The 26,795-nt window shown below is 38.7% G+C and overlaps 1 protein-coding gene across 1 annotated transcript in view; it reads right to left on the reverse strand.

The window, feature by feature from the left end:
• Positions 1 to 7,108: 7,108 nt before the first annotated feature.
• The window catches only part of LOC124619260 (cleft lip and palate transmembrane protein 1 homolog), a 48,216-nt gene continuing 28,529 nt past the window's right edge, over positions 7,109 to 26,795 (reverse strand). Inside the window, exons 5-11 of the mRNA XM_047145525.1 lie at positions 17,999 to 18,116; positions 17,308 to 17,410; positions 14,595 to 14,827; positions 11,494 to 11,669; positions 10,597 to 10,843; positions 9,891 to 10,058; positions 7,109 to 9,437 (exon numbers count right to left, since the gene is read on the reverse strand). Of these exons, the coding sequence (XP_047001481.1) occupies positions 9,253 to 9,437; positions 9,891 to 10,058; positions 10,597 to 10,843; positions 11,494 to 11,669; positions 14,595 to 14,827; positions 17,308 to 17,410; positions 17,999 to 18,116 (1,230 nt within the window). The 3' untranslated portion in view covers positions 7,109 to 9,252. The remainder of the gene's footprint in view (positions 9,438 to 9,890; positions 10,059 to 10,596; positions 10,844 to 11,493; positions 11,670 to 14,594; positions 14,828 to 17,307; positions 17,411 to 17,998; positions 18,117 to 26,795) is intronic.

Here is a 26,795-nt window from a genome sequence, read left to right on the forward strand (position 1 = left end):
TATTAACAGTCTTCGCATAACATGGCATCTGTTGCACAAGTATTATACAGCCTTTTCAAACTATTGTGTATTGTTGAGTTATCACATATACAAGGTATGTCCCAAAATTCATGAAATATATTTAAAAGAAAGATTTATTAATAATATCTGTACCAAGGGTTAATATTCTTCAAAGTACTGCCACAAGCAACCGCACATTTTTTCCACCAACTCTCCCATGCTCAGTACATGTCCTCAAAGGGAACCTCCTTTAAAACTGTTGTCACAGTCACTTTGATAGCATCAATGCTGTCAAAACGGTGTTCTTGACCTCGGGTAACAAAAGGAACTTGGCCAGAGCGAGGTCAGGACTGTAGGGAGGCTGAAACAGTGTTGTCTCGTTATGCTTCTCCAGGAACTCAAGTACACAGGGAGACGTTGCTAGGTGCATTTCTATGAAGCAGCAGACAGGTAGCGGCGATGTCTTTGGGTGTAGATGTCACTTTTCTACAATGTTTTGAATGTTCAGTTTCAGCTAACAGACAAACTCTCCTTCGACAATCAACATTCAACAACCCAAGAACAAGAGCCACATTTTCATCAGGTTGGTTTGTTGATTGCCATCCAGAGCTGGCCAGCGTCCACAATTGATATTATGAAAACTTCAACTGAAGAACAAAATAAATTACTTTGTTTTTTAAAGCATTATATTGTTATAAAACCATTGCAATCAGTTTCTGGTTTTGTTACAGGTCTCATCAGCGTTCAAATTCATAAAACACAAAATTGTAAGAATATTGTAATATCCCCATCAACAGACATTAACAACAACAACAACAACAACAACAGAGCAGACACTACAGTTAAACTTAGTCAGGTGCCAATAGCGTGGTAGCAGACACGCATTGTCCGACTCGATGGCCACGAGAAAAGCATGCTGCGGCAGCTCTGTCTAGTACAACACACTGTATGCACACAGTGGTATCGTGCCTAGCTGCTACTCGGTATTGGATCATGCTTTGGACTCTGACATCCTGCCTTAAGTAATCTGTGCTTGTTCAGTGCTCCACTCATGACAATGTAGGCTTTGTTCATAGATTACGAGTACACATCAGGTGCAGATTCTTTAGTGGCGATGAGTTCTTACCCTGTTTTGTTAACAGTGTTGTGTTTGCCTTCGGCTCCTGCCTTACGGGTGCAAAGTTAGTGAAACTGTGGCAGCAGCAGCAGCAGCTGTCACTCCAACAGCAAGTTTGTGGCTCAGCAGTCTGCTCTCCTGCAGTTTGTCTCAGCAATAACAAACACCAAGTTAGTAAGAGATCACCCCCTTCGATGAGGTTTTGGGGAGCTGGGACACCTACTTCTGACTTGCACTGTCCAGTGTGTGATATTTCCAGTGAGTGGAAACGTGGTTTGCTCTTGTCTCCTAGTGGCTGTTTATATGAAGCAATCTGAAACTTGCAGCTACTCTTGGAACCTAACGAAGTGCCTTTCAGTGATCTCTCTGCTCTTAACTGAATACTATGGCCAGCAGACACACTTTGTTATTGGTACACTTCAGTGTAACCAGTGTCAAACAATATTGGACAAATGCTTGGGCAGCTGTCTTGCAGGATCTCGCACCCAAGTGCAGTTTTACACTCTAGAACAATAAAGTTTTGAATGCAGAATAGCTGATTTGGGATGTGATCGTGCACCTTGTTCTTGACAGGGAGGTCAACACTAAAGCTTTTGGCTAGCCTGATCCTAGTCCTGTTGAAATATTTAAAACTGCTAAATGTTTCGAGGTTGATTTGGCAGCTCAGCATGCTTTTTCAAATGCCGTTCACATATCTCAGTTTGTTAGTAGTCATCTTAAGTAGCAGTCAGCTGATGTTCTGTCTCATTATCTGCTGATTATGCTTCCAAGACTCACTAGAGTTGACAGGCATCCAGATTATTGGCATCTTGTGAGCCACTTCAGTATGTTGCTCAGTCTGCCCTACCTCAATGCTAAAGACCATAACACAATCCCTCCTTTCAATGATCATATGCACATGGAGATGGCAGATATTGAGCTAACCAATTGTACGAGTGTTGACTGAAAAGTAATGCCTCCACCTTTGTCACTCTTCAACAGTTGGTAGCATTGGTATGCAGCAGGTTGGGTTGGGTTGTTTGGGGAAGGAGACCAGACAGCAAGGTCATTGGTCTCATCGGATTAGGGAAGGATGGGGAAGGAAGTTGGCCGTGCCCTTTCAGAGGAACAATCCCGGCATTTGCCTGGAGTGATTTAGGAAAATCACGGAAAACCTAAATCAGGATGGCCGGACGCGGGATTGAACCGTCGTCCTCCGCCATTGTGAGTCCAGTGTCTAACCACTGCAACACCTCGCTCGGTATGCAGCAGGTACTGACTTGTTCTGTAGCCTCTTTTCTACAGCTCCAGCTGGCAGAAAGCCTTAGCATTGAACGGTTGTGTTGTTACAGTATAAAGTATGGAACCCTGCACAGATGGTCGGCTGATGTGATTTAAGCAACATGCAGTCATGGAATTCTTGACAGGAGAAGGTGTCACCCCAAAGGAGGTTCATCAGAGAATGAAAGCAGTTTATGGTGATTGTGTTGATGTGAGTACTGCAAGCTGTTGGGCAAGTAAGTTTAAAGATGTTGAGGCAGGAACATCTGACCTGCGTGACAAACAAGGAGTTGGATGTCCTGCGATAGCAACCACTGGGTTTCACAAGCGAAATGTTGACAGACTGATTTAGGACAATCGTCGTATCACTCAGAGAGAAATTGCAAGCACAATCGGCATTTCACAAGAACGTGGGGGTCACATTATTGCTTTGCTTGGTTATCGAAAGATCTGTGCATGATGGGTACCCCGGATGCTGACTCCTGAAATGAAAGTGCACAGACTTTAAATTTGCCAGGAACTCCTCTCGTGTTACAAGAATGAAGACACACAGCACTCTCATTAACACAATCAACATAAACTGCTTTCATTCTCTGATGAATTTCCTTTGGGGTGACACCTTCTGCTGTCAAGAATTCAATGACTGCACGTTGTTTAAACTGCATTGACTGCCCGTCTGCACAGGGTTCCATACTTTACACTGTAACAACACAACCGTTCAATTCTAAGGCTTCCTGCCAACTGGAGCTGTAGAGAAGAGGCTACGGAACAAACCAGTACATGCCGCATACCAATGCTGCCAACTGTTGAAGAGCGACAAAGGTAGAGACATTACTTTACAGTAAACCCTTGTTGATAGTAAAGCAACTCCACTTAGTAGCGGAAAGGCATCAGGACCAGATGACATATCTATAATATTCTACAAAAGTAAAGCGAAAGAACTTGTTTCCCTTCTAGCAGCAGTTTATCATAGATTGCTGGAGCAACGAAGGTACCTAGTGACTGAAAACAAAGGATTGTAGAACAGATGCACAAAATTCCAGGCCTATGTTGTTGACATCAATCAGTTACAGGATTATGGAACATGTTTTATGCTTAATAACTATGCCTTTTTGGAGAACTAAAATCATCTCTATAAAAAATTAACATGGCTTTTGCAAACACAACCTTGCGAAACTCAGCTCACTCTATTCCTCCTCGAGATCCATAGCTCTGTAGACAACAGTGCTATAGCTCTGTAGACAACAGTGCTAAGGCTGATGCCACATTCCTTGACTTCTGGAAGGCACTTGACACGGCCCTGCACTAGTATTTGGTGGAGGAGGGGGGGAAGCAAACTTACCGAGTATTGGACCATATTTGCAAATGGAGATTTTCTTGCAGACAGAACTCAACAGGTCACACTTGAAAGTACAAAATGGACACATTTAAAGGCAATTTATGGAGTACCTCAAGGATATGACATTGTATATGAATGATCTGGTAGAAAACGTCTGAAGCTCTTTAAGATAGTTCGCAGATGCTGCAGTTCTCTATAACAAAGTAGCAACGTGAGTAGACAGTACTGATTTGTAGAATGACCTGCAGAGGATTGATAAATGATGCAGGCTCTGGCAGTTGACTCTGAACATCAATAAGTTTAACATATTTCACATACATAGGAAAAGAAAGCCACTACAGTACAACTACACTATTGATGAGAGGCTGCTGAAAACTGTACCTACATTAAAATATCTAGGAGTAACTACCCACAGTGACTTAAGTGGAATGGTCATATAACACAAATTGTAGGAAAAGCAGATGCCAGAATGAGAATCACATAGAAAGAATCTTAAGGAAATGTAACTGATCCACAAAGTAAGTGGCTTATGAGACACCCGTTCGACTGATTCTTGCATACTGTTCGGCGATCTGGGACCCTTGTCAAATACGAGTTATACGAAAGATACAAGACCTAATAAAACCCAGCACATTTTCTTATGGGTTCATTTAATAGGTGCAAGAGCATTACAGAGATACTCAAGAAACTGCAGGGATATGTTACAAGGGAGGCAATATGCATCATAGGGAGAATTACAATTGAAATTTCAAGGATTTAATATCCCCACCAACATACATTAGCAATAACGAAGATGCTGCTTGGTCTGACCCACTGATGGCCGTAAGGTAAGCAAGCTGCTGTGGCTGAGTCTAGTATCATTCACTGTGTGCGCTCAGTTATATCATGACTAGTTGCTATGTGGTACTGGACTGTGCTTTGGAACTGTATATTTGTCTTGGAAGTTCCCAGTGGCATTTTTCAAAGATAACAAGCGCGTATCAAGTGCAGATTCTTTGAAAATCGTTGAGTGTACACAACAGTCTGACAAGCATTACTAAAGAACTGACCTTGTGTAATAAACATTGTGTAATAAACATTGTGTTTTTCCAAGACATCGTTCTGTGGATTTATGCTTGTGCGAATGTTGGTATAGTTCTCCTCTGTGGATACTCAGTAAACAGTTATATAAAGAAGTTACTCAGACCCCTCTCTTCAAATCCTGTGAATAGAGGTACATAAACAATCCCCTATAATGGACAATTGTGGCTTAAGCCAGAGAAGAGTATACATCACTCTGATGATACGGTGTTCCACTAAAAGGGCAAAACAAAAACTGTTGATAATTTTTAGAAAAAGCCATACCTCCAGCACACAAGTCAGCCAATGTGTACACACAATGTGAAAATTAATCAGCCCATGCACTACTGAAACAAGCTGCTGCCAGAAGGAGAATAAATAACTTTAGGAACGTGGAACAAATTATATTACAAAAAAATTTGCAGGACACTACTACATGCAGCTTACAATAAACAATTTTAATTAGACTACATTGTCAGGCCTGATGGAATAATGGAAATTACATGCTTATACACAGTCCAGTCACATTAAAGTGACCAGCTGTCAAAAGCCTGAATAACCACCTTCTGCAGTGCGGACCACTGAAAGAACAAGCATGAAGCAAGTCAATGAGGACCTGGAAGGTACAGACAGGGATGTGCACCCATGCCAACTCCAGTGCTGTGGCCAGCTGCACTAGATTTCTCAGTTGACGATCCACGGCACATATGGCCTGATAGAGGTGGTGTCTCACATTCTCAATTGGGTTTGAATCTGGGGAGTTTGATGGCCAGGGGAATACAGTCAACTCATCCTGGTGCTCTTCAAACCACACACGCATGCTGCAAGCTTGGAAACAGGTTGCACTGTCCTGCTGATAGATACCATCGCGCCCAGGAAAAACAGACTACATGCAGTGGTGGACATACTCCAGAAGGATAGATGCATACTTGTATCCATCCATTGCGCCTTCCAGAATGACGAGATCACACAAGGAATGCACAAAAATGTTCCCCAGACCATAACATACTTCTCTGCCCTGGACCCCTCCAACAATTGTTGCAGGGTGTTTGCTTTCAGCTGTTTCACCAATGGCCATCTGTCTGATGGAGCATAAAATTTTATTCATCTGGAAAGGCCATCTACCACCTCACAGCAGATGTCCTGCTGCAGTATTAGCGTGTGAATTCCATTCTTCACTGCCACAGAACAGCAGTCAGAATGAGTGCATGAGCCAGCCACCTGTTGTGGAGGCTAATACGCAGCAACACTGACTGGATGATTGTTGAGGAGACACTGCTGGTAGCCCTGGGTTCACCCAGGCAGTCGGTTGCTCAACAGTTTCATGTCAATTCATATATACATATCCCTGCAGCTGTTGTTCATCTGTCATCTATGGCCCATGGGCACCACAGTTATCTTGGCACTGGTTTTGGATACCGCCATTTTGACAAGCATGATATACTTTAAACACAGCGGCATGTGATCTGTTTACAAATTATGCAGTTTCGGAAATGCTTCCACTCTTGGTCCGAACACTAGTGATCATGCCCTTTTGAATGCCAGATAAATCACTCCATTTCTGCATTGCAACAATGACTGCACTGCTGCCCCCCCCCCCCCCCAAACACACTGCTAGTGCTGCCATCTGCCATTTGTAAGTGGTTATTACACATTGCTGTGTAATACAGGGGGGTGGTCACATTAATATGGTTGGATTGTGTATAATGTGCATTGCTGCTATCATCAGATAACCTGATGCTGAGGGGCACAACATGGGTGCTCGAGTTAAACGTGTTAACAATCCCTACCCCCCCCCCCCCTTCCCCCATTTCTCAATCCATGTCAAACTCTCTATTCATTGCTATACAGGTGGAGATAAAACAGGTTCGCAGTTTCAGCTAGTCGAACATGTCTAACTCTGAGAAGCAGTTACCTACATCCACAAAGTTTTTGAGGCTGTACCTCACAGTTGATGACAAAAGTCTGGCACAAAAATTTAGCCTTATAGTACAGCCTAAACCAAGAAAACTGATTTTCACCGAGAAAGTTAACACCAGCCAAGACAGTCTGCCATAAATTTAATGCTGCCCTTTCTGCAGCTACTGCACCTGCACATAGTTTTGGTTTCTACAATATGACAATTTCTCACCTTTATATAACGTCCTTCAGTAACAGACTTTTATATAATATTATGTTTCACTCTTCTGCCTATGACTACAATACACTTTAAAATAAAACTATGTGCTCGACAGGAATATCACTTCAAAATTCAATAATATGGACTATCACTGCTGCTAGTCAAAGCGACAGGGGAGAGAGTATTGCAGAAATTAAATAAAACCCCCAGAAGATTAAAATATAACATGAAGCAGAATTTATTTTTCACTTCTGCTATAAACAGACCAATAAATATATCTATTTTACACAGTTTGACAGACAACATATGAATTTACAATTAACATAATTTGACAGTTCTGTTTTTTTTTAATATGTAAATTTTTACAAATCAGGAAACCATTAGGCAAATGTACTTGCATACCTATTGCCTGATTATATCTTTGGTAAAAACAGCAATGAATAAAATGACAAATGCACAATGTTCTGAAATTCACAAAAAAGCACAGCTAAATAATATTCACAATGAAACGTATGTGATATTCAATGCAATTTGTAGGAATTATACAAGTATATATACCACTGCACAAACACACAAAAACTTTCATGCTTCACCATTTTAAATATAATATATTCCTCATGCAGTCACTTAATACTGGGGAAATAATCTGGACAAAACGTCCAGGTTATAACAACTATATTAAAATAGTCTGCACCAATATGTGCAGTAACAATTTGCAACATACTACACTGTTTGTTGCTGTATGAAGCACTATCTGCACGGCCCACTCTCAGAACACAAAGTCGCAGTATCATTACTGCACTTTACATTGAAACATATAAAAGTGCTTCTATAATTATTTCATTTGTGGCACATTTGTAATAGGAACACTGCCATTCCACAAAACTCAGAGAACACATTTCTTAACAGATGGTCATTGCTATCAAACAGCCTCTGTTGTACAAAGGTTTAAAGCAATCCATATTCTTATAAGGCAGTTCTATTTGCATGGCAATGAATAAAAACAAAACAAAAAGGATTATCACTGCTACATTATACAAGGACATGAGGTTCATTTGGTAGTGGAGGAATTAGATTATGGCTTCCCACAAAGGAGTGATAACATTAAAATACCAAATCTGAATGTATTTTGTGTAGACAATGGCTTCTGTGAATGCTACACTATTTTTCTATTTCAGTCCCCTGGTATCTTTCTTGTAGTTAAAAAGATGTACTTACAATCAGATGAACTTTTAGCCAAAAGACACTACTCACTTACTGATTATCTTTTAAGACTACCCACTTATAAGAAATGAGAACAGACTGGAGAAATTACAAAAATAACACCCTTCAGCACACTGTTACTGTATTTTGTTGCAGTAATAAACAGTACAGCAACTACTTGCAACTTATATTTCATAAACACTATCTGAGATTACTCTTCACTCCACTGTGATACCAACTTAAACACATCCACACAGAATATGTAATGAATCCATACATGATGGTGCAAGCTTTGTCATGTATGAAGAAGGTACTCATTGCAATCTGTAACAAAATTTTCAAATTCAGTGGTAGCACTTGCTGCTTCCCTTTTCTACAATAATTCTTCTTCCATCACTCTGCAATTTTCTCCCATGGAAAAGTGAGATTCATCTCTAAAAATAAGGTGGAGAAGATGGAGATCAGCAAACTGTTCTTAAAATCAAATTTACCACACTACTGAATTCAAAGCCAACTGCCCACAGTCCATAAATGCAATTTCCCCCCCCCCCCCTTCCCCTTCTCCTAACATTCTATGACTTTTTTACTAACAACAGTAAAAGAGGTTTTTGGAATGTTGAAAAATGTGTATATGCGCACGTATACAGTATTCTAAATATAAACCTAAAACCAATTTTATTTCCACAAATAATCAAAAACATATTTGTAATACACAGCTGCTTTTGTATTTAAAAGCATAATATACCTTAAATTGACAAGCTTACTTTCTTTTATTATAAAGACAAAAAATTATATGAACTAATTTTCTTATTCTCAGACAGACAATTTTTCAACTGTGTGGACAGGATGCCAAATAATTTGACAAAATTAATTGAAAATACATAGTGACTCGCAATATAATGCCTCACTCCCCCTCCCCCTCCCTTTGGGCAATTCAGGAATAGTTAGTTAAATCATTACATGATCACTGTAACAAACACTAAAAACTGTGGGTATAACCGAATGTATAAAAGTTATAATTCAAATATTGCTGTACATTACTGCCATTAATTCTGGTCAATCCTCCCATAAAACATATGCTCTCCGAGCTGACGTGCCACCAAATTTGAAAAACAGACATTCTGTGTATTTTATATTGCATTTAACCACTGTTTACTAATCTTTCTTCTTCTGTGAAGGATCCTTCATCTCCTGAGCAGTAGCAGCTATAGCTGCAGGTACGCCATTTGCTTGCGAAGATGCAGCAGCTTCCATCTCGGCTGAGAAGCCAAATTCATTTACCCGCGTAGGGTCAGTCTTATAAATCCAGCGCTGGTACAAGAATATGCAGAAGACAATATCTGTAACGTATCAAAAATTACTTACATAATTACTTCCAACACCAGTGATCAAAACATATTAACAAATATCTGATTCTACAAACAATAATAATTACTAATTTCAACAGTATATACCAAGTTACTGCATTCCTTACACTTGTCATTACGAGACATTAAAATATCGAAATACATCATTATGGATAATACCGTAGGGTAACAAAGCAGTACGAGGAATGATTTACATATTTCAATTCTGAACTCATTCATTAATTCATTACACACACACACACACACACACACACACACACACACACACACACACACACACACAGGTTTAACAACTCTTCACAAATAATGTGTCGATTCAGTCTTTACATTCAACAGGATAAGATATTTGCGTACACATAAAAATACAGGTTCATTGTATAAGTATGGCAGCATGTTAAGTATTATTTAGAAGTATACAGTACGTACCATCTCTGAAACAACCTAATCTGTACAATGTTGGCATTTTGATGACAAATGCGAAAATGTCATCAATAAATGTGTTAAGGAACTTGTATGACAACATTCTCCAAGGTAAATGTGCAACAGACTTCAATTTATAATTGATAAACAGTTGAGGAGTCATCATAATGAAACCTGTCAACAAGCATTTGACAAGTTAAAATCTAATGCAGTATTAAATAAATCTAAAAATTTCACAAAATGTATATTTGCAAAATGCAAACAGGAGTATCAAAGATGTGATAAATACAAAAAACAGTTTTTTTTAAGTCTAAGTATTTAGTTGATCAATGATATGTATTTGGGACACTTCTCAGTAGAAATGATGATTTAGTTTACAAGTATTACTCAGCAGTCTACAGACAATGCAATGCGAACTACATACAATAAATCAATCAAAAAATTTACAATAAAAACAACTCAGGAAAACTATGTAGCTATTGCATTGAAAGTTTGAAATTTTGACAATCATCATAACTACAGCTGACATGAACCAAGACCGTGCTCAATAACTATCCAATTGTAGATTGTCTACCAGGCTATTGAGAAGCGGGGCTGGTTTTCCTTATGCCTTCTATGGTTTTCATATATTTAGGAAGTATGTAAAACTCAATTTAATTAATGTTCTTCACAATAAATTACCATTTGTATGCAGCAAAAAAAACTATCTTACCAAATGTGAGAAGGAATCCATACAACATGTTGAGGACAAAGGAATACCATCCTTTATGTTCCTGATACAGCAAAGAATAAACAGCATATCCAAATAACAAAGGGTACAAAGCCCATGAAAGGTATTTGAATGCCATCATATCGTACTCTTTTGTACTAGATTCAACATATGAGCCTTTATCCGTAAACGAAATTCGTGGAATAACACCAAATATTCTAGACTCTCTGTTTATGTTTATGTCCATGACCTGAAAGCACGATAAAGCTATTATAAAAATTTAATGAAACATAAAAGTTCTTATTAGGACAGTCAGCACAACATACATACAGGCAGTATTTATGATTATCTGAATCCAACAATGTAAATGTTTTATGCCTAAATAGTAGGGAATGAATTAATTCGTTTTCTTGTACTGTGATGCTGCAGCAGCTATTTCATCATCTTTTTGCAACAAGAACAGATACAAATTTGGCGCCATTTCTAGATTGTATAAGAAAGAAAGAAATGGTACTCCACACCTAAGCAAAAAAATTAACTTCAGCTTTGCTTAAGCAGACTGAAATGCAAACAAAAAGTGAGAAAGACAGTTCAAAGAGGTCACTGTTTCAGTGAAAAGGAATGGGCAGTGCATTTAAATTATTCAAGCATTACACTTAAAATCAGCTGTGAGCTGAAGAGGAAATAAAGCAAGCAGTATATTATGTAATGTTGAATAAAAAAAATTGGACTATCCTGATCATTGAAGGACATACAAGACTCTTTTTTTACATTTTGAATCTCTTACAGGCACAACATTTTCATGACTATCAAATATATTGTAACAAACCTACAGAAGCCTGGACAAGTACACTAGAGCCTGCTAGAAAATATGTTTTGACACAGTATAACAAGTCTCACCTTATGTATTTTCCAGACCTCTATTCCAAGCCCAACAAAGCAACTTAATTTCACAACAGTGTTTGTGTCATTATCCAGAACATACAGCAGGACAATCAGAGACTGAAATACATTGAAGAATACTGATCGAACTGAGAGTCCTTCCAAAGACTTCCTGTTGTTCCAGAACTGAATATCTGAAAGAGACAGGTACTTGCATTAAAGTCATGTTCAGAACAACAGTAGTCCTGTGTGGCAGATTAAACGAGCAAATAGAATAGATAAATACAGAGCAATTAATAATTTTGTCTTGTGACATATAACTGTATAAAAATACTTTAAATAACAAGTACATTAAAAACTTAAATTTGAGATGACATCTTGAGAAAATGACAACTTTATCTACGTGGCAGAAATTTCAAAGTAAATGGTTGTCAACAAGTCAATTGTACTACCAGTTACAAATAAAAACTGGAAGAATGACCACTGTTTATAAAACTCAGAATACTCTGTTCATGTCATATGTAGCTCTGTAACTGTTAAGAATTTATACTAAATTCAACTCCACAATTAATTTCCAATGGTTTTCTTCTCCATTGTAGGGGAACTTGACTCAATATACACCCTGCTCAACACACAAATCTATAAGAAACTGCAGCCTGGCAACTAGGCAGATGCAAGTGGTTATTTACCCACCAGGCAGCCCTATTTCACTGCATTCACAACTTGTTCTGTCACCTGCTCAAAGCAGTACACGACATTTCAATCACCTAAACACGACACTTCAGTGGGAGGATACACTGATTATTAATGGGTGCAATAAAATTATTGCGTTCATTGACAAAATGCCTAACAAAGGCAGAGAGGTACAGAAAACTTTACATTCTGTTTAAAAAACGTCTCTTCTCTATAATTATTTACAGACATTGCTTAGTGTCTTATCAACAAAACTGTGGGCAATTTCATGATAGTTTTGAGACAGGGTTTCATGACTCGGGTAGTCTACAAAATAAGACGAAATTGTGTAATAGTCAGTTCTCAGTTGCACCAGATACTGTAGCTTTGGATAGACAATTAGAAATGACTAATTTACAAAACTGTCACCCAATATTATTGTCTGCATTGTCGACTGTCCACGCATGAGCCACCTGCCTGTTCCTGCACGCAGGCACTCAGTTGAAGCCCACGATGCTGTAGGCTTCAGCCCAGTAAGGCAGACTGCCGATGTGTAAGCTGTTTGCCCACCCTAGCCTGCTGGCATCCATCTGCGGGCACTCAAGTTGTAGCTGATGGCTCTAAGACACCCATCTATGCTAAACATCTCAACAATATGATTTAATCATTCTCTCCTGCCTGTTTAACAGCTTTTTTACTTATTTAATTACAAACTATGTCTAACTGCAGAATAAATACTGAATAGTCTTTGCACAATGCACTGATAAGTGGTAAGTTGCGAATACAAAGGAGCAAGAATGGACTGAGCAAGAGAAAAAGCAAACATGGCTCCTAATAGGTCAACAGACATGGAGAGATGTAGACAGGCAATGGACTATGCATAGAATTGTTCAAGCCTCTTTCTACACACAGTACGCATACACTCTTTAACTATTTCAAATGGGGCACACTATTACGGTATAAGGCATCATCAGTGGCCTACAAGTTGCGTGGACAATTTCCTAGATATTACGCTCCTCTTGCATTTTTGGTGTTGTTCTTCTTATGAACGCCAATTTGCGGTTTTTTTCCCCATTCCACAACACTATGCACTGAACGCATGTTTTAAAACAAGCGTTCAGTGCATAGTGTTTTTCCCCATTCCACAACACTATGCACTGAACGCATGTTTTAAAACAAGCGTTCAGTGCATAGTGTTTTTCCCCATTCCACAACACTATGCACTGAACGCATGTTTTAAAACAAGCGTTCAGTGCATAGTGTTGTGGAATGGGGAAAAAAACCGCAAATTGGCGTTCATAAGAAGAAGAACAACACCAAAAATGCAAGAGGAGCGTAATATGTACGAAATTGTCCACGCAACCTGTAGGCCACTGATGATGCCTTGCAGAAAATAAAGGCGAAACGCTTATGGCACTAAAATTGTGTTTTATTCAGTTGCTGTCAGACGGTCCATAAGTAAAAATTATTAATATACCGTAATATTACAAGCAACTGAGGAAGACAGGACTATAAAAGTTGAAGATGGGGCACACTACATAAAAGAATGTAGTATCCTGTGACCTACACTATCAATGCGTCACAACCAGAATTAAGTGAACTCCTGCAAATATCTGGATGTAACAATTTGTACTGATATGAACTTGAATGGTGACATAAGCTCAATCATAGGTAAAGTAGGTGGTAGATTTAAGTTCATTGGTAGGATACAAGAAAAATATAGTTAGTCTACAAAGGCGATTGATTACAAAATACACATGTACTCCATCCTGGCATACTGCTCACATGTGTGAGCCCCACACCGAACAAGATCCACAAGCAATTTTGAATGTATACAAAGGAGGGTACCACGAATGCAGCAGCTTTATTTAACAAATGGGAATGTGTCGCATAAAGAACATCAATCCCACAAAAGTATACTTGCAACATGTCAATAACTATTATGAGAAATCTAGGAATATATCACAAACCCTTCTGTAGCACTCCAGTAGGGACTGTGAAGACAAGATTAGACTAACTGCACTGTGCACACAGGTATTTAAGCCATCACTCTTTTAACACTCCATATGCTCACGGAATGAGAAGAACCTTCAAATGTGGTACAACGATGTATCCTCAGTCATGCACTTCATAGCGGTTTGTGGAGTATAGAGAGGCAACAGTGTATTATCGGTCGTAACAATAATGTTAAAAACTTCCAATTAAAGTAAAAGTTCTATCAACTTTTCAAGGTTTGACAGCCCCAATTCTGCACTTATTCCCATAAAAAGAGTCACAGCTTTCAAGCTCCTGGTCAGAGACAAAAGCCAGAGTGTCAGTCCTACTCCTTTGGATGCCACTGTCATCTACAAATTACAATTAATCATGGCAATTCTGTTTTGTTACATATCACCAGTCACTTGTAGAGTGTATTAATTATAACAGACTCAATGAGTGGGTGAACTAACCATTTTTGAAAGCCAACAGTTCAAAGACACTGTGCAGGATTGACACAATAACAGTAAGAGCCAACAAATAAGGTGATGTCTCCAGAAGAGCCTCTTTCAAGGAATCCTGGTCCTCATCATCCTCGTCAGCTTCAGTTAGCATTGACGGCCAGCGATTGCGCATTGCCTGTGATGAGTATAACTGCCATTTGAAAAGTGACAGTGGCTGCAAGGTTAACTGTAAAGGCAGTACTCTGAAACATTAAAGAGAATATACATGAAAAATTATTATACACACACACACACACACACACACATTAACTTACAACATTTCACTTTGTTGGTTTTTCTGCCATCTAAATCTACACCTAAATTCTGTTGCAAATCATTGTATAGAGTATATCTGACAAACCTTTACTGCATCATACATAAAGCTTTTTTGAAGGTCACACAGTATGGGAGGCAACCCCTCATAGGCTTCCAAGACTGCTGTATAGCTTTCTTTGTACAGGTCGCATAAAAGCCGAGTGCAAGAGAATGCAGTATATTCCTAGATTGTTCTCAAAATGCATGTGAAAAATTCATGAATCTGTACACTTTTCTCTGAGACAAAGTCTATTAGAACACTCAGTGTCAATATTCATCCACTACAGCTTTTGTCAAATGACTATCACCCTCATTTCCTCATCGCCTCCTATGATAGCACGAAGACATCCAGAGAGCGCACACTAGTCGTAAGCTTCAGTTTACTCACTATTTAACCAGGTCTGCTAACTAGCCATACTCCAATCAAATCACCGCTCCCTTCGTTTCTCCAACTAGGGTCAAAGTTGCTTGTCACTCCCTACAGTACTGCCCGAAACAACCAGGGAGGAACTTATTAGACAGACTCTCTAAGTTACTTGTCACCTGATCAGATCTGCTGACCAGATCTACTACAAAATGATTGGAGGTATGAAGAAAGGAAATGTTCCTGGAAATTATGAAATTTCAGTAGCAATTATTAAAGCTGAAGGCAAAATAGTGCAAAAGAAACTCTCAAAATTAATTATAGAATGCCTGTGGAAGAAGACACTTCTCAAAACTGGAGGACTACTGTAACTATTCATCTTCACAATATACACCAATCAACTTCCTCTCCATATTATACTAAGTATTCACTGAAACAATCATAAAAATTTGTGCTTAAGTAACAGAACAAGTCAGGAGTGGAAATAGTTCAAGGCACCACCACCTAGATGATAGAGCCTGACAGCTAAGGAAAGACATCATGTGCCTTAGGCTATGCCACAAGTATTAACTCAATCTCCAGTGAAGTCACTGACTAACATTGCAACTGATTAATACCAGACTAAATTTCACTATGATGGTTTCACCCGATACAAATTATTATGTGTATTTTTACCATTAAAAGTTTATTTCTACGGTTTCTTTCCTTCAAATCTACACGTAAAATTGTGTCTTAGCATGTAAGTTCTACTTGTGCTTGAATAGTTTTATGATAAAGTCCTACAGTACATTATCAGAGCAAATGAAATGATAAAATCTAATCTTGCAATTGTAAATAATTACTAAAATTCCACTAAAACTTTGAACAAGTGGAGGACTACGGCAATAGGGGAGTTACCAAACAATTCTGAAGGGTGATACTTGTTGCTGCATGGTAACAAATACCAATAAACCAAAGCTGTTAGAACTACGAGAACAGTCAAATGATCCACAAATGTCTGAACCCCATGAACAGTTTGCCCGTTATGAAGAAAACTGCTAAATAACTTTAAATATTTATACTTTTGAAAACAATAAGAAGCTAACTTGGAATGCCCCCCCCCCTCCCACCACACACACACACAAACACACACACACACACACACACACACACACACACACACACTCACTGGTTAGCATGTCTGCCTGCTCGCATGGGAGGTGTGCACAGCATAAAATGACAAGGAGCTGAATAGGAGAGGGAGATAGAACACGGTGGGGGGGGGGGGGGAGGGGGGGGGGGGGGAAGTAGATTTAAGGTAACACCAAAATCGGATCAAGACTAAAAATAATGTTTGACTAACACATGGAAAATAAAATTTTACAAATTAATAACAAAGTCTTAGAACCAGTTGATCAGCTTGTGGATTTAAAGAAGGTGTAATACAAAAACTGGATGGACAGGACAGGAAATAAACAGAAGAATAAAATGCCCAGGGAGTGCCTCTAATTACCAAAAAGTGGTTTCTAAAAATATATTCCAACTTATGATAGTGGTATATAGGCTTTAAATTCAAAAATTTTTGAGGGCAGTTCAGTGAACAATGAAGAGATGCATGTTTGAATTACCAAGAGAAGGAAACAAATTTATACAAGACAACAATCAAATCTAGCAGGTAAACTGTACTGGAACACAATATTACAACTGTAATAAATATGACAGATGTGCAGACATGTAGCCAGATGAATAGCTGGTTGCTGGATCAAGAATGTTTTATGTGGATTCCAACAGACAAGTCAATGCTATGAATACAATGTGACTTCCAAATTGAACCAAGAAAATTTTAGACATGCTAGCAAACTACAACCAAATTTTAGTCCATTATTAGACCTCTTGACACACAACACACTACCAAACAACTTAGTTAATTTAATTTCGGACTTCTTATAAATAGCGGCTTGAAAGTAAAATATATCTAAACCTTTTACTTAAGCACAAAAAAGTCCAGGAAGGACGGGTACTTACTTTGTTGACTGGTTTACTGGCTGATAATCTCTTAACAAGTTCCAGAACTCATTCAAAAATATTACCGGTTTGTAATATTCACCACCAGGAAGAAATTCAATATCTGAAATTTATGATATGATAGTTTTTGAGAAAACCACAAACTCTTATGATTGCACAGTAAGAAATTTTACACACACACACACACACACACACACACACACACACACACACACACACACACACATTATCACATTAATGACCACTATATGAAAGTAAAAACTTCAATCAACATCTGCAGATTATCTGGAAAGCTATTTCTGTCTGGAGTTCTATTACAGTATTCATATTGGACTAAGAAACAATAGCAGTACACAAGTGTGTTAAAGAAATGCATATGTCACAAAGTTTAGTACGCAACTCCACCACAGATGTGGTATAAACTGTCAAGAACTAGCACCCATCTTCCGTCAAGGTCAGTACACTCAAAGACTGTGAAGACCATTTCACACATGAAACAATAATTTGCTAAGACTGGATAATGAGGAGGAAAATCAGAGGACATAGCCTGATCCTCCTATCATTCCCTAGACCGAACAGAATAATGCACTTAGCTTTTGAGTCTGAATTCTGATTACCTAACAGGAACTACTTGAGCAAAAATCTGTAGAATATTTTATTTGCAACTTTTTCCAACACAGCATTTACTTACATTCATCAAGAGGTGGTGGAACAGATCCTTGGATCCAGCTGGTTTGATCTGTTACTACATTCACAGTCAAATTTGGATGCCAGTGTGATATTATTTCCTCTTTCATTGTCTCTGCTTTCTGTTGGAGTAAAAATGTGGGTATTATGAACTTTAAAACAAAAATTTTCGTAGTAAATAGATAAAGAATATTTAAGAAGTTATCATGAACAATTTTCAAATTTTGGCTCCCAAATGAAAATTTTAGTGCATATAGTGTACAAGCTAGAAGCAGTAGTAGAAATATATATAAAATCTGAGCCTCATACAGCTACATGAACTAACAGGGCAATTAAAAATCCTTTGAATGGTGACCAGTAGTGGTTGAAAATAAGCAGATTAAAGCATTTGGCATGAAACTACCGTGCACTACCTTGCTGGAAACAACTACTCCAAAATTGTTCACTGACAGTTTCAAAAAAGTTGCATGGTACATCAATGGGAATTTTGAAACTTGTCTCTTATCCTGTCAGGAGCTTCAGTCAACTTTCATAAACACTTACCACTACCTGAGCCCTGTATCCAATCCGTAATTTTCAGCCACCATACCTTTACCACCACCACAGTGAGCAGAACAGATTAAGTGCACTATTTTGGCACTCAATAACACAGACAGCATAGGACAAGCTGTGTTCCCTGGAACTAATAGCACTAATGCCCCTCGAGAAATGGAGTCTGCTTTATCAGACAGTAACTTTTAAAATGTTCAGTGCTTACTTTGTGACTTTGCTGATGTTTTGTGTGAACAAACATGTAAGTGAAAGCTGTAGTGAGAAAATAGTGTTACGGCTTTTAGTTTCTCATTTAAACAATACAAGCTACAACAAATTGTTCACTTTGTTTCATTAATCTAGGTACACAGGAAGTTCTAAGCTGATCCTCCATTATCTGAAATCGCAGTTTCACACAGGCACTGAAATAATTCGAAAGAAGCAGAAGCCCTCAAAAATGTCAAATGATGTCCAATAACTTTCTAAACTGACTACCACTGATGCACATCTATGTCTACACTCTGCAAACGACTGAAGTGCATGACAGAGGGTACATACCATTGTATCAGTTATTAGGGCCTCTTCCCTACGTGAGTGACACACAGCAGTTTTAGTACATTCCTAGTGTCAACAGTGGGTTCTTGAAACTTTGTAAGCAGGCTTTCTCAGGATAGTTTACTTCTATCTTCAAGAGTCTGCCAGTTGTTTCTTCAGCATCTCTGACACACTCCCATGGGTCAAACAAACCTGTGACCATTTGTGCTGCCCTTAAGTATACCACCTACTTTAGCCACAACTGAGCCTATGTGATCATTCCATTTCATATCCCCACGAAGTGTTACACCCAGGTATTAGGAGTTGGCTGATCACAGCTGTGACCCATTGATATTATAGTCATAGGATACTGTGTTTTTCATTCTGTGAAGGGCACAATTTTACATTTCTGAACATTTAAACCAAGTTGCCAATCTCTGCACCACTTTGAAATCTTATTCATATACAGCACGAATAGCAAGGGTCCCAACACATTTCCCTGGTGCACACCCGAAGTTACGTCTACGTCTGACGATGAATCTTCATACAAGATAACATGCTGCGACCTCCCTATCAAAAAATCCTCAATCAAGTCAAGTTTTGCTTACGCCAATTCAATCAATGGGGATGTCTTTATTGCAGCTTCTTTCCTCACTTCCTCATCCTTTAACTTGTCTATTTTGGTCTTCTGGATGGTGGACCTAAGAAATTTCATCTGATGCTTGCAGCCTTGACAATTCTCTTTTTGTGAGGGTACATGTTTCAATACCACAGGTCAATATTGGTATGAAATAGCTATTAAACATCATCAGTTTGGCCAGTTTTGGAATAAAGTCATCCCATAAAAGTGATCTTACTTGTTGGTACAATTCAGATCCTTTTTGTACTATGTTGGTGATTTCATTTCTGACCAAATTATCACTGGAGATTACACTTCCAAGGTAAGGAAAACTGTCCACACACTCTAGTTGGTCGTCTTTGTTTTACACTTGCTGGTTGTCCTTCTCTGTTGACTGCCACCACCACCATATTGGTCTTGCTGATAGTTCTCAGTCTTTTCTATGACCTATTTTCAGACAACAGGGTTATTCCTCCACAGTTGGTGGGTTTCCACCTGCTATCTTTTTTAAACAGGGGAATTATTACACACTTGCTCCAATCCACAGGTATTTTGTTATCTGCCCATAAGACATTGAGTACTCGGTGCAGCCACTGTATGCCTTTGATACCTGCTGCCTTTAACATGTCTGTGTTCACTTCACCTGCACCTGAAGATTTTCCTTTAGGCATAGATTTTAAGGCTGCCTCTGTTTCTGTCCAGGTGATGGGAGTTTCCACATTGTAAGTGTGGATTTCCAGTTCTGCATTTGGTTCTTCAACTGATTTATTTAATAGTTGGTCAAAATGGTTTTCAGGACTTCTCTCATGTCACTTTCTGTCCTAACCAGGTTTCCATTTTCATCTTCTAGTGCTTTTACAGTATTCATTGGTTTCCTTTTACCTCTGATAACGCTGTACAACAGTTTCTTACTGCCTCTACTGTCCTCCAATTTCTGAGTGAATATTTTCCATGCCTTGGTCTCTTCTTATGCAACTGTTCTTTTAACTTCCAGTTTCTTGATTTGGTACATTTGTTCGAGGTTTCTGATCTTCGCCTCATATCTAGTAAGCTCTGGTTTATTTTTCTTCTGATCCCTCTCTTTCCCCGATTACTGCTCTCACACTTTCATTCCACAAATGTGTTTCCTTCTCCATTGTCGTCATACATTTATTTCCACAAACTTTGGTGGCTTCATTTAAAAAATGTGTACTTTAGTAAGGTCCATTCTGCCTCTCCATTTTTCCTTTCATCTCTTGGTAACAGGGATTTTATGTGGTTCTGATATACAGCTCTCTTTTCTGTCTTCTGGAGTTCCCATACTTTGATTTTTGGCATTTTCTTGTTCTGTACTCTTGGCACATGGAAGATTCTCAGGTTCGCTACTAATAGATGGTGATCACTGTCAAGGCTCTCACTAAGGATTACTCTGACATCAGTTACCATTCTACTCCTATCTTCATCTGTGATGACACAATCAATTACAGTCTTTTGTAATCCATCCCAATCATATCGTGTTATCTTATGGCTCTCTCTCTTCTACCATATCCATGGGGTCCCATAACATTCTCATATTCTGTTCTATCTGTCTCAATATGTGCATTTTGGTCTCCTATAACGATCACTCTCTCACAGAGTCAAATGCTTTTCTTGACTTCTAAAAAAGCACTGAGTCAAATGCTTTTTAGAAATCAAGAAATAGTACATCTACCTGACTGGCTTGATCTAAAGCTTTCAGTACGCCTCGTTAGAAGAGTGAGAGTTGGGTTTCAGACATGACCAATGTTTTCAGAATCATGCTGGTTGGCATGGAGTACATCATTCTATTCGAGATACCACATTTTGTTGGAGCTTCGAATACGATCTAACATTCTACAACAAAACGACATCAAGAACATTGGTTTTGCAGACCACTTCTACTACCCTTCTTGTAGACAGGTTTGGCTCTGCTTTTTTCCAAGAACTGTTGGTAGAAGAGGGGCTGACTCTGCCACAAATTCAGTATAGAAGCTGATACGGATCCCACTGGACCCTAGATATTTGTTAAATTGTAATGTTTCGCTGTTTCTGAACAACACTGCACTTTTACCACTTATCTTTTCTGTGTGGCACGAGGATTAAATTGGGGCAATTCTCCGGGGTTTTCCTGTGTTAAAAACTTTGAAAACAGAGTTAAGTATTTCAGCTTTTGCTTTGCTTCCCTCAATTACGGTTCCTCTCTCATTCACAAGTGACTGTATATTAAATCTGGTGCCACTAACAGTCTTTACACATTACCAGAATTTCTTTGGACTTTGTGAAATGTCATTTGACAATGTTCTGCTACAGTACTCACTGAAGGCTTCATGCACTGCACCCTTGAAAGCCAAACACATTTCATTCATTCAGCATCTCTCTAGCTATAGCCCCATGTTTTCGTTTTACACATACTACGCAGTAATCTCTGCTTCTTCAGAAGATTCTTTACAATGACTATGTACCATGGAGGGTCCCTCCCATTATCGACTATTCTATGGGGAACACATCTACCTAGTGAATGGTCAGCTGTTCTTTTAAACTCGAGCCTAGTACCACTATATGTTACTGCCCTGCGCTGAAAGTTTCAAGTTTGTCACTGAGGTGGACAACCAATTTTATTTAGTTTACTGAACATATACATATTTCTGCTTGTTTTAGTTGCCCTTTGCATTTTGGTATTCATTGCTGCTATTAGAACCTTATGGTCACTGATACCAGTTTCATGTGGACATTCTCATAGAGGGAAAGTCTATTTGTTGCCATTAGATCCACTACATTCGCATCCTGAGAGGTGTTCTATCTGTTCTAAGTAGTTTTCAGAGAATGCATTTAGTAATGTTTTACAGCGTATCTTACCACACTCATTACTAACAAAACTGTAATTTTTCCAACTGATAGTACGATGATTCAAGTCTCCACTGATGATTACAGTATGACTGGGAAACTTATGTACAAGTAAACTGAGATTTTCTGTAAAGTTTTGGTTAGATCTGGGGAGTAATTGAAGGATCCAGTTGTTTTATGCCCACCCCTAATACTATGAGGGAAGAGAGAAGATCAGAAAGTAACTCACAATGATTTCATTAGCAAATAGTTTAATAGGAAAACAACAGTCACAAATGAACTTTTATCATTTACATAATTTTCTACATAGTCACCAACTTTTTTGAACGCATTTCTCCAATCGTGGTACCAGTTTCAATATGCCCCATTTGTAGATCCATTTGGCTGGAATATAGCCATCTGTGGACTGCTGATTTCAGTTCTGCATATGTCACAGGCAGGCGCGGCTCGTAATTAAAGGCTCTGAGGCGGAGCCGCCCCAAAATACATGTTAAAGTAAATTTTGCAAGAACGTATTACATAATTTAAATTATCAGGACGTATTTCGCATATTTCCCATTCTGATTAAAATAATGATTGTCAACGTTTTTGGAACTGTTTGTATCGATAGATGTTTTCCAAACGGTTAGTAGTGTTTAGGCTGCGCCTTGGAATGTCCGTAAGCTGCATGTAGTAGCGGTTTGGGGGCGTGGCTTCTGCATAGTACTGCTCTTTAAGGGCAACCCGAAGGCTCAGAGCTTGCAGCCTAAGGGTGTCATACAAACCACCACACGTTTTTCACGCTCCACTATCTATGTAATAAAGGAATGTTGAGTGGCCGAAACTTCGCTATCCAATCTCTGTCTCTGCACATCTCTACTACGCTTCGATGCGTCATTAATTGACGTTTAGTATTATTGTTTTGATAATGTTTTACATAGTTGTTTTGTTTCTGCCATTGGCTATTTTATCCACATTTAGAGTAAGTTTGCAAATATCCCGCCAGAGTGCACTGGACTACAGTAACAACAGTACTGCCATCTAGCGAGAGTTTCATAAGTGATTAGAGGACAAAGCGCGCGAAATTTGTCCCATTACTTTACTTTCCTTGCTTGCTGATGCTGACTGCTTTTGATGATACTGTGTGATATAAGCAAGTTTCTGTTTCGGAGTGTATTTTTCAAGATTTTAGCGAGTTTTACTTGCTGCGACATACCGCGAGTGTGAAACCAGCGCAATATGAATTCAGTGTGCAATTTAATAGGTAAAAACTTGGCGCACCCAGACCCGATCTAACGATCAATCAAGAACAGAAACAGTGCAAGTCTAGGCAAGGATACAAACGCAGTTATAATAGAGCAATTTATGATACAGCTGAGTGGTTGTGAAGTGAAAATACATTTTCCTGTTTCACCTGTCTTCTTACAAATAGTACTGGACTGAAACTGGTATCACTGATTTAAAGAATTTTCACGCAAAGGTGAAGAAACATAATTCCAGCGAAAAACATTTAAATTGTTTCATTGAGTTTTCAATGCTAGGGAAACTGGACATTATGTGCCAATTAGACAGTGCTTATCGCCGTAATATAAAGATATATAATGAAAATGTATCAAAAAATCGGAATATTCTGGGTAAACTCAGACTGTTAAAATTTTGCGGCAAATTCGAGCTTGCCTTAAGGTGCCACGACGAAACAGAAGATTCCAAAAACCCAGGAATTTTTCGAGGATTAGTCAGTCTTACGGCAGAACTGGACTGCGTCTTGAAGCAGCACACTGAGAAATCAGAAAACCGTGTTTTCTTAGGCCTATCGAAGACAATTCAAAATGAACTCCTGGAATCAATTTATGAGGTATGCCTCAATCTCATCAGGAGTGAACAGTCGAAGGCAAAGTTTCTCGCAATAGAAGTTGATGAAACTACTGACTGTGCAAATTTGTCACAATTGGTCCTAATAATTCGCTATGAGCTACTGGGACAAATAAATGAAAGATTTATTTCCTTTGCATGCCAAAAAAGTCACAGTGTAGAAGATGCAACTGCAGCTGTTCTCTACGAGCTAGAGAAAATGAATGTACATGAAACACTTGAAAAACTGATAGCTCAGTGTTACGACGGTCCCCCTGTTATGAGTGGCCATAAAAGTGGAGTTCAAACTAGAATTAGAGAAATGTACAGGAATGCTCACTTTATTCACTGTTATGCCCATCAGTTAAATTTAATTGTTGAACGTTGTGTGACGGACAATAAACAAGTGCGGATCTTCTTTAACAACTTGGAAGGAATTTCCACCTTTTTTTCCTGGTCTTCTAGCCATACAGCCATTCTTGACGAAGCAGTGAAGAAGCGTATTCCTACCTGTCCTCAGTCCATCAGATGGAATTTTAAATTACGGAATGTAACCACTGTGTACAAATACCAAAAGGAAATTGTTGAGTCCCTAGAAAGAATTATTGATGATGATGCCAGTGATTACAATACAATAAACAAGGCCACAGGACTGAAGGGTTTCCTGCAAGATGAAGATTTCCTCTTTTGGTTAAATTTTTTTAATACACTCATGCCTCATTGTGACATTCTCTTTAACCAACTGCAGCAGAGGAATATTGATGCAGTGGAAACTGTTGAAGATGTATCGCACTTTTCAGATTCTGTCCAGCAAATTAGGGCCTCACTTGAAACTGACGATGACTGGGAACAGGTAGAAACAACTGCAAAATGGGAACGTTTAACAGAATCAAGAATAGTGTGTGCATGAAACGTTTGTGACGTCATCACAACTCAGATCAGAGAAAGATTCACTTTCAATGATCACTTATCGATTGTACAGCTGTTTGATCCATCGCTGTTTGCAAAACATCAAACGATTTTTCCAGAAAAAGAGCGTAAAATAGCTGTTAATTTGTTCAATTTACAGTCTTCAGATCTACGTCATGAGCTGCACGTGTTGTACAGCTGAAAAGATTTTATGAGGGCGTCAGGTGCTTTGACCTAGTTGAACTTTCTTTACGATAACAATCTGGCTAAAGCTTTTCCTGAAAGTGTAAAACTTCTGCAAATAATAGTAACCTTCCCTATGATGACCGGAGAGGCAGAACACTGCCTTTCTATGTTAAAGCGAGTGAAAACATTCATGCGCAACACTATGAATGAGGACAGACTTTGTGCGCTTGCAATGTGTTCCCTAGAAAAAGAATTACTGAATCGGCCAAATTTCAATGAAATGGTCATAGACCATTTTGCTGCGCAGAAGGGGAGACGAGCTGACTTCGTCTATAAACAAATGAATTGAGGTAAGCAAATGTGCATTCATAATTGATAAGTAATTTCTTTAAGTCCTACTTAGCCTATTACGTGAAGTGAGTAAAAAAGGGTAGTGTCATGTTTAGCCAGTCATAAATGTGATGACATTTTCCGAAATGAATCACTTTTGGTACCGGTACAGTGTGTTGCGCTACAGTGTCATTTTGTGTACTTTAGCACAACAAACTGTACTAAAAATGACGTATTTTGGAGAGATCTTTAGTGCACTATTTCACTTGCATGCATATTTTCATAATACACAATAAATACAAATCGTTCGCTTCTCAGACATGTGAATTAATATGGCAGTTGCACTGATTGCTCCTGTCACCCAATCACAGCAAAAGACCTGTGACGTCACCAAAATATCACAGTATCGTCATGCGAACTCGTAAACTTTGAGCTTTGGAGGTAAACCACAACGAATGTCTTAAGTTTAGAACTGAAAACACCAAAAATATTAAGCAGTCGCAAAGTTAACATTCATCGCATTAAAGATCTCTCCAAAACGCGTCTTTTCATATGATTTGCTGCAAAATGTCAGAAAATGTAATGATGACGTATTAAAACACTAACCAAAGATTTTAACTCGAAGTTAGCTTCTAATGATATTTAATACCTGATTATAGAAGATACAGTACGTAAAATTATAGGTAGTGAGTGATCTACCCAGCCCCTTCCCCCTGAACTCTTAGTTGTTTATGTCAGACTAATCTGTAGCGTAACCCGAGGTCTACGTTGGCTCCAATCGATAAATGCTGCAGCCTTCCCCAGTATAGAAACCACGAGCCGCGCCTGGTCACAGGTGTTGGCCGACTAGGAATTTCTTCATGGAACCAAACAGATGCAAGTCTGATGGTGCAAGTCCTGAACTTCATGGTGGATGCAGGAGCACCAACATGGGGGTGAGCATTGTCATGAACTTTGGCATTGTCAGCATTAATATTGTGGTGCTTGTCACGAAGGGCATGACAACAAAGTATTAATGTAG

Source organism: Schistocerca americana, chromosome 6 (genome assembly GCF_021461395.2).
Source record: "Schistocerca americana isolate TAMUIC-IGC-003095 chromosome 6, iqSchAmer2.1, whole genome shotgun sequence".
Taxonomy (NCBI): Eukaryota; Metazoa; Arthropoda; class Insecta; order Orthoptera; family Acrididae; genus Schistocerca; species Schistocerca americana.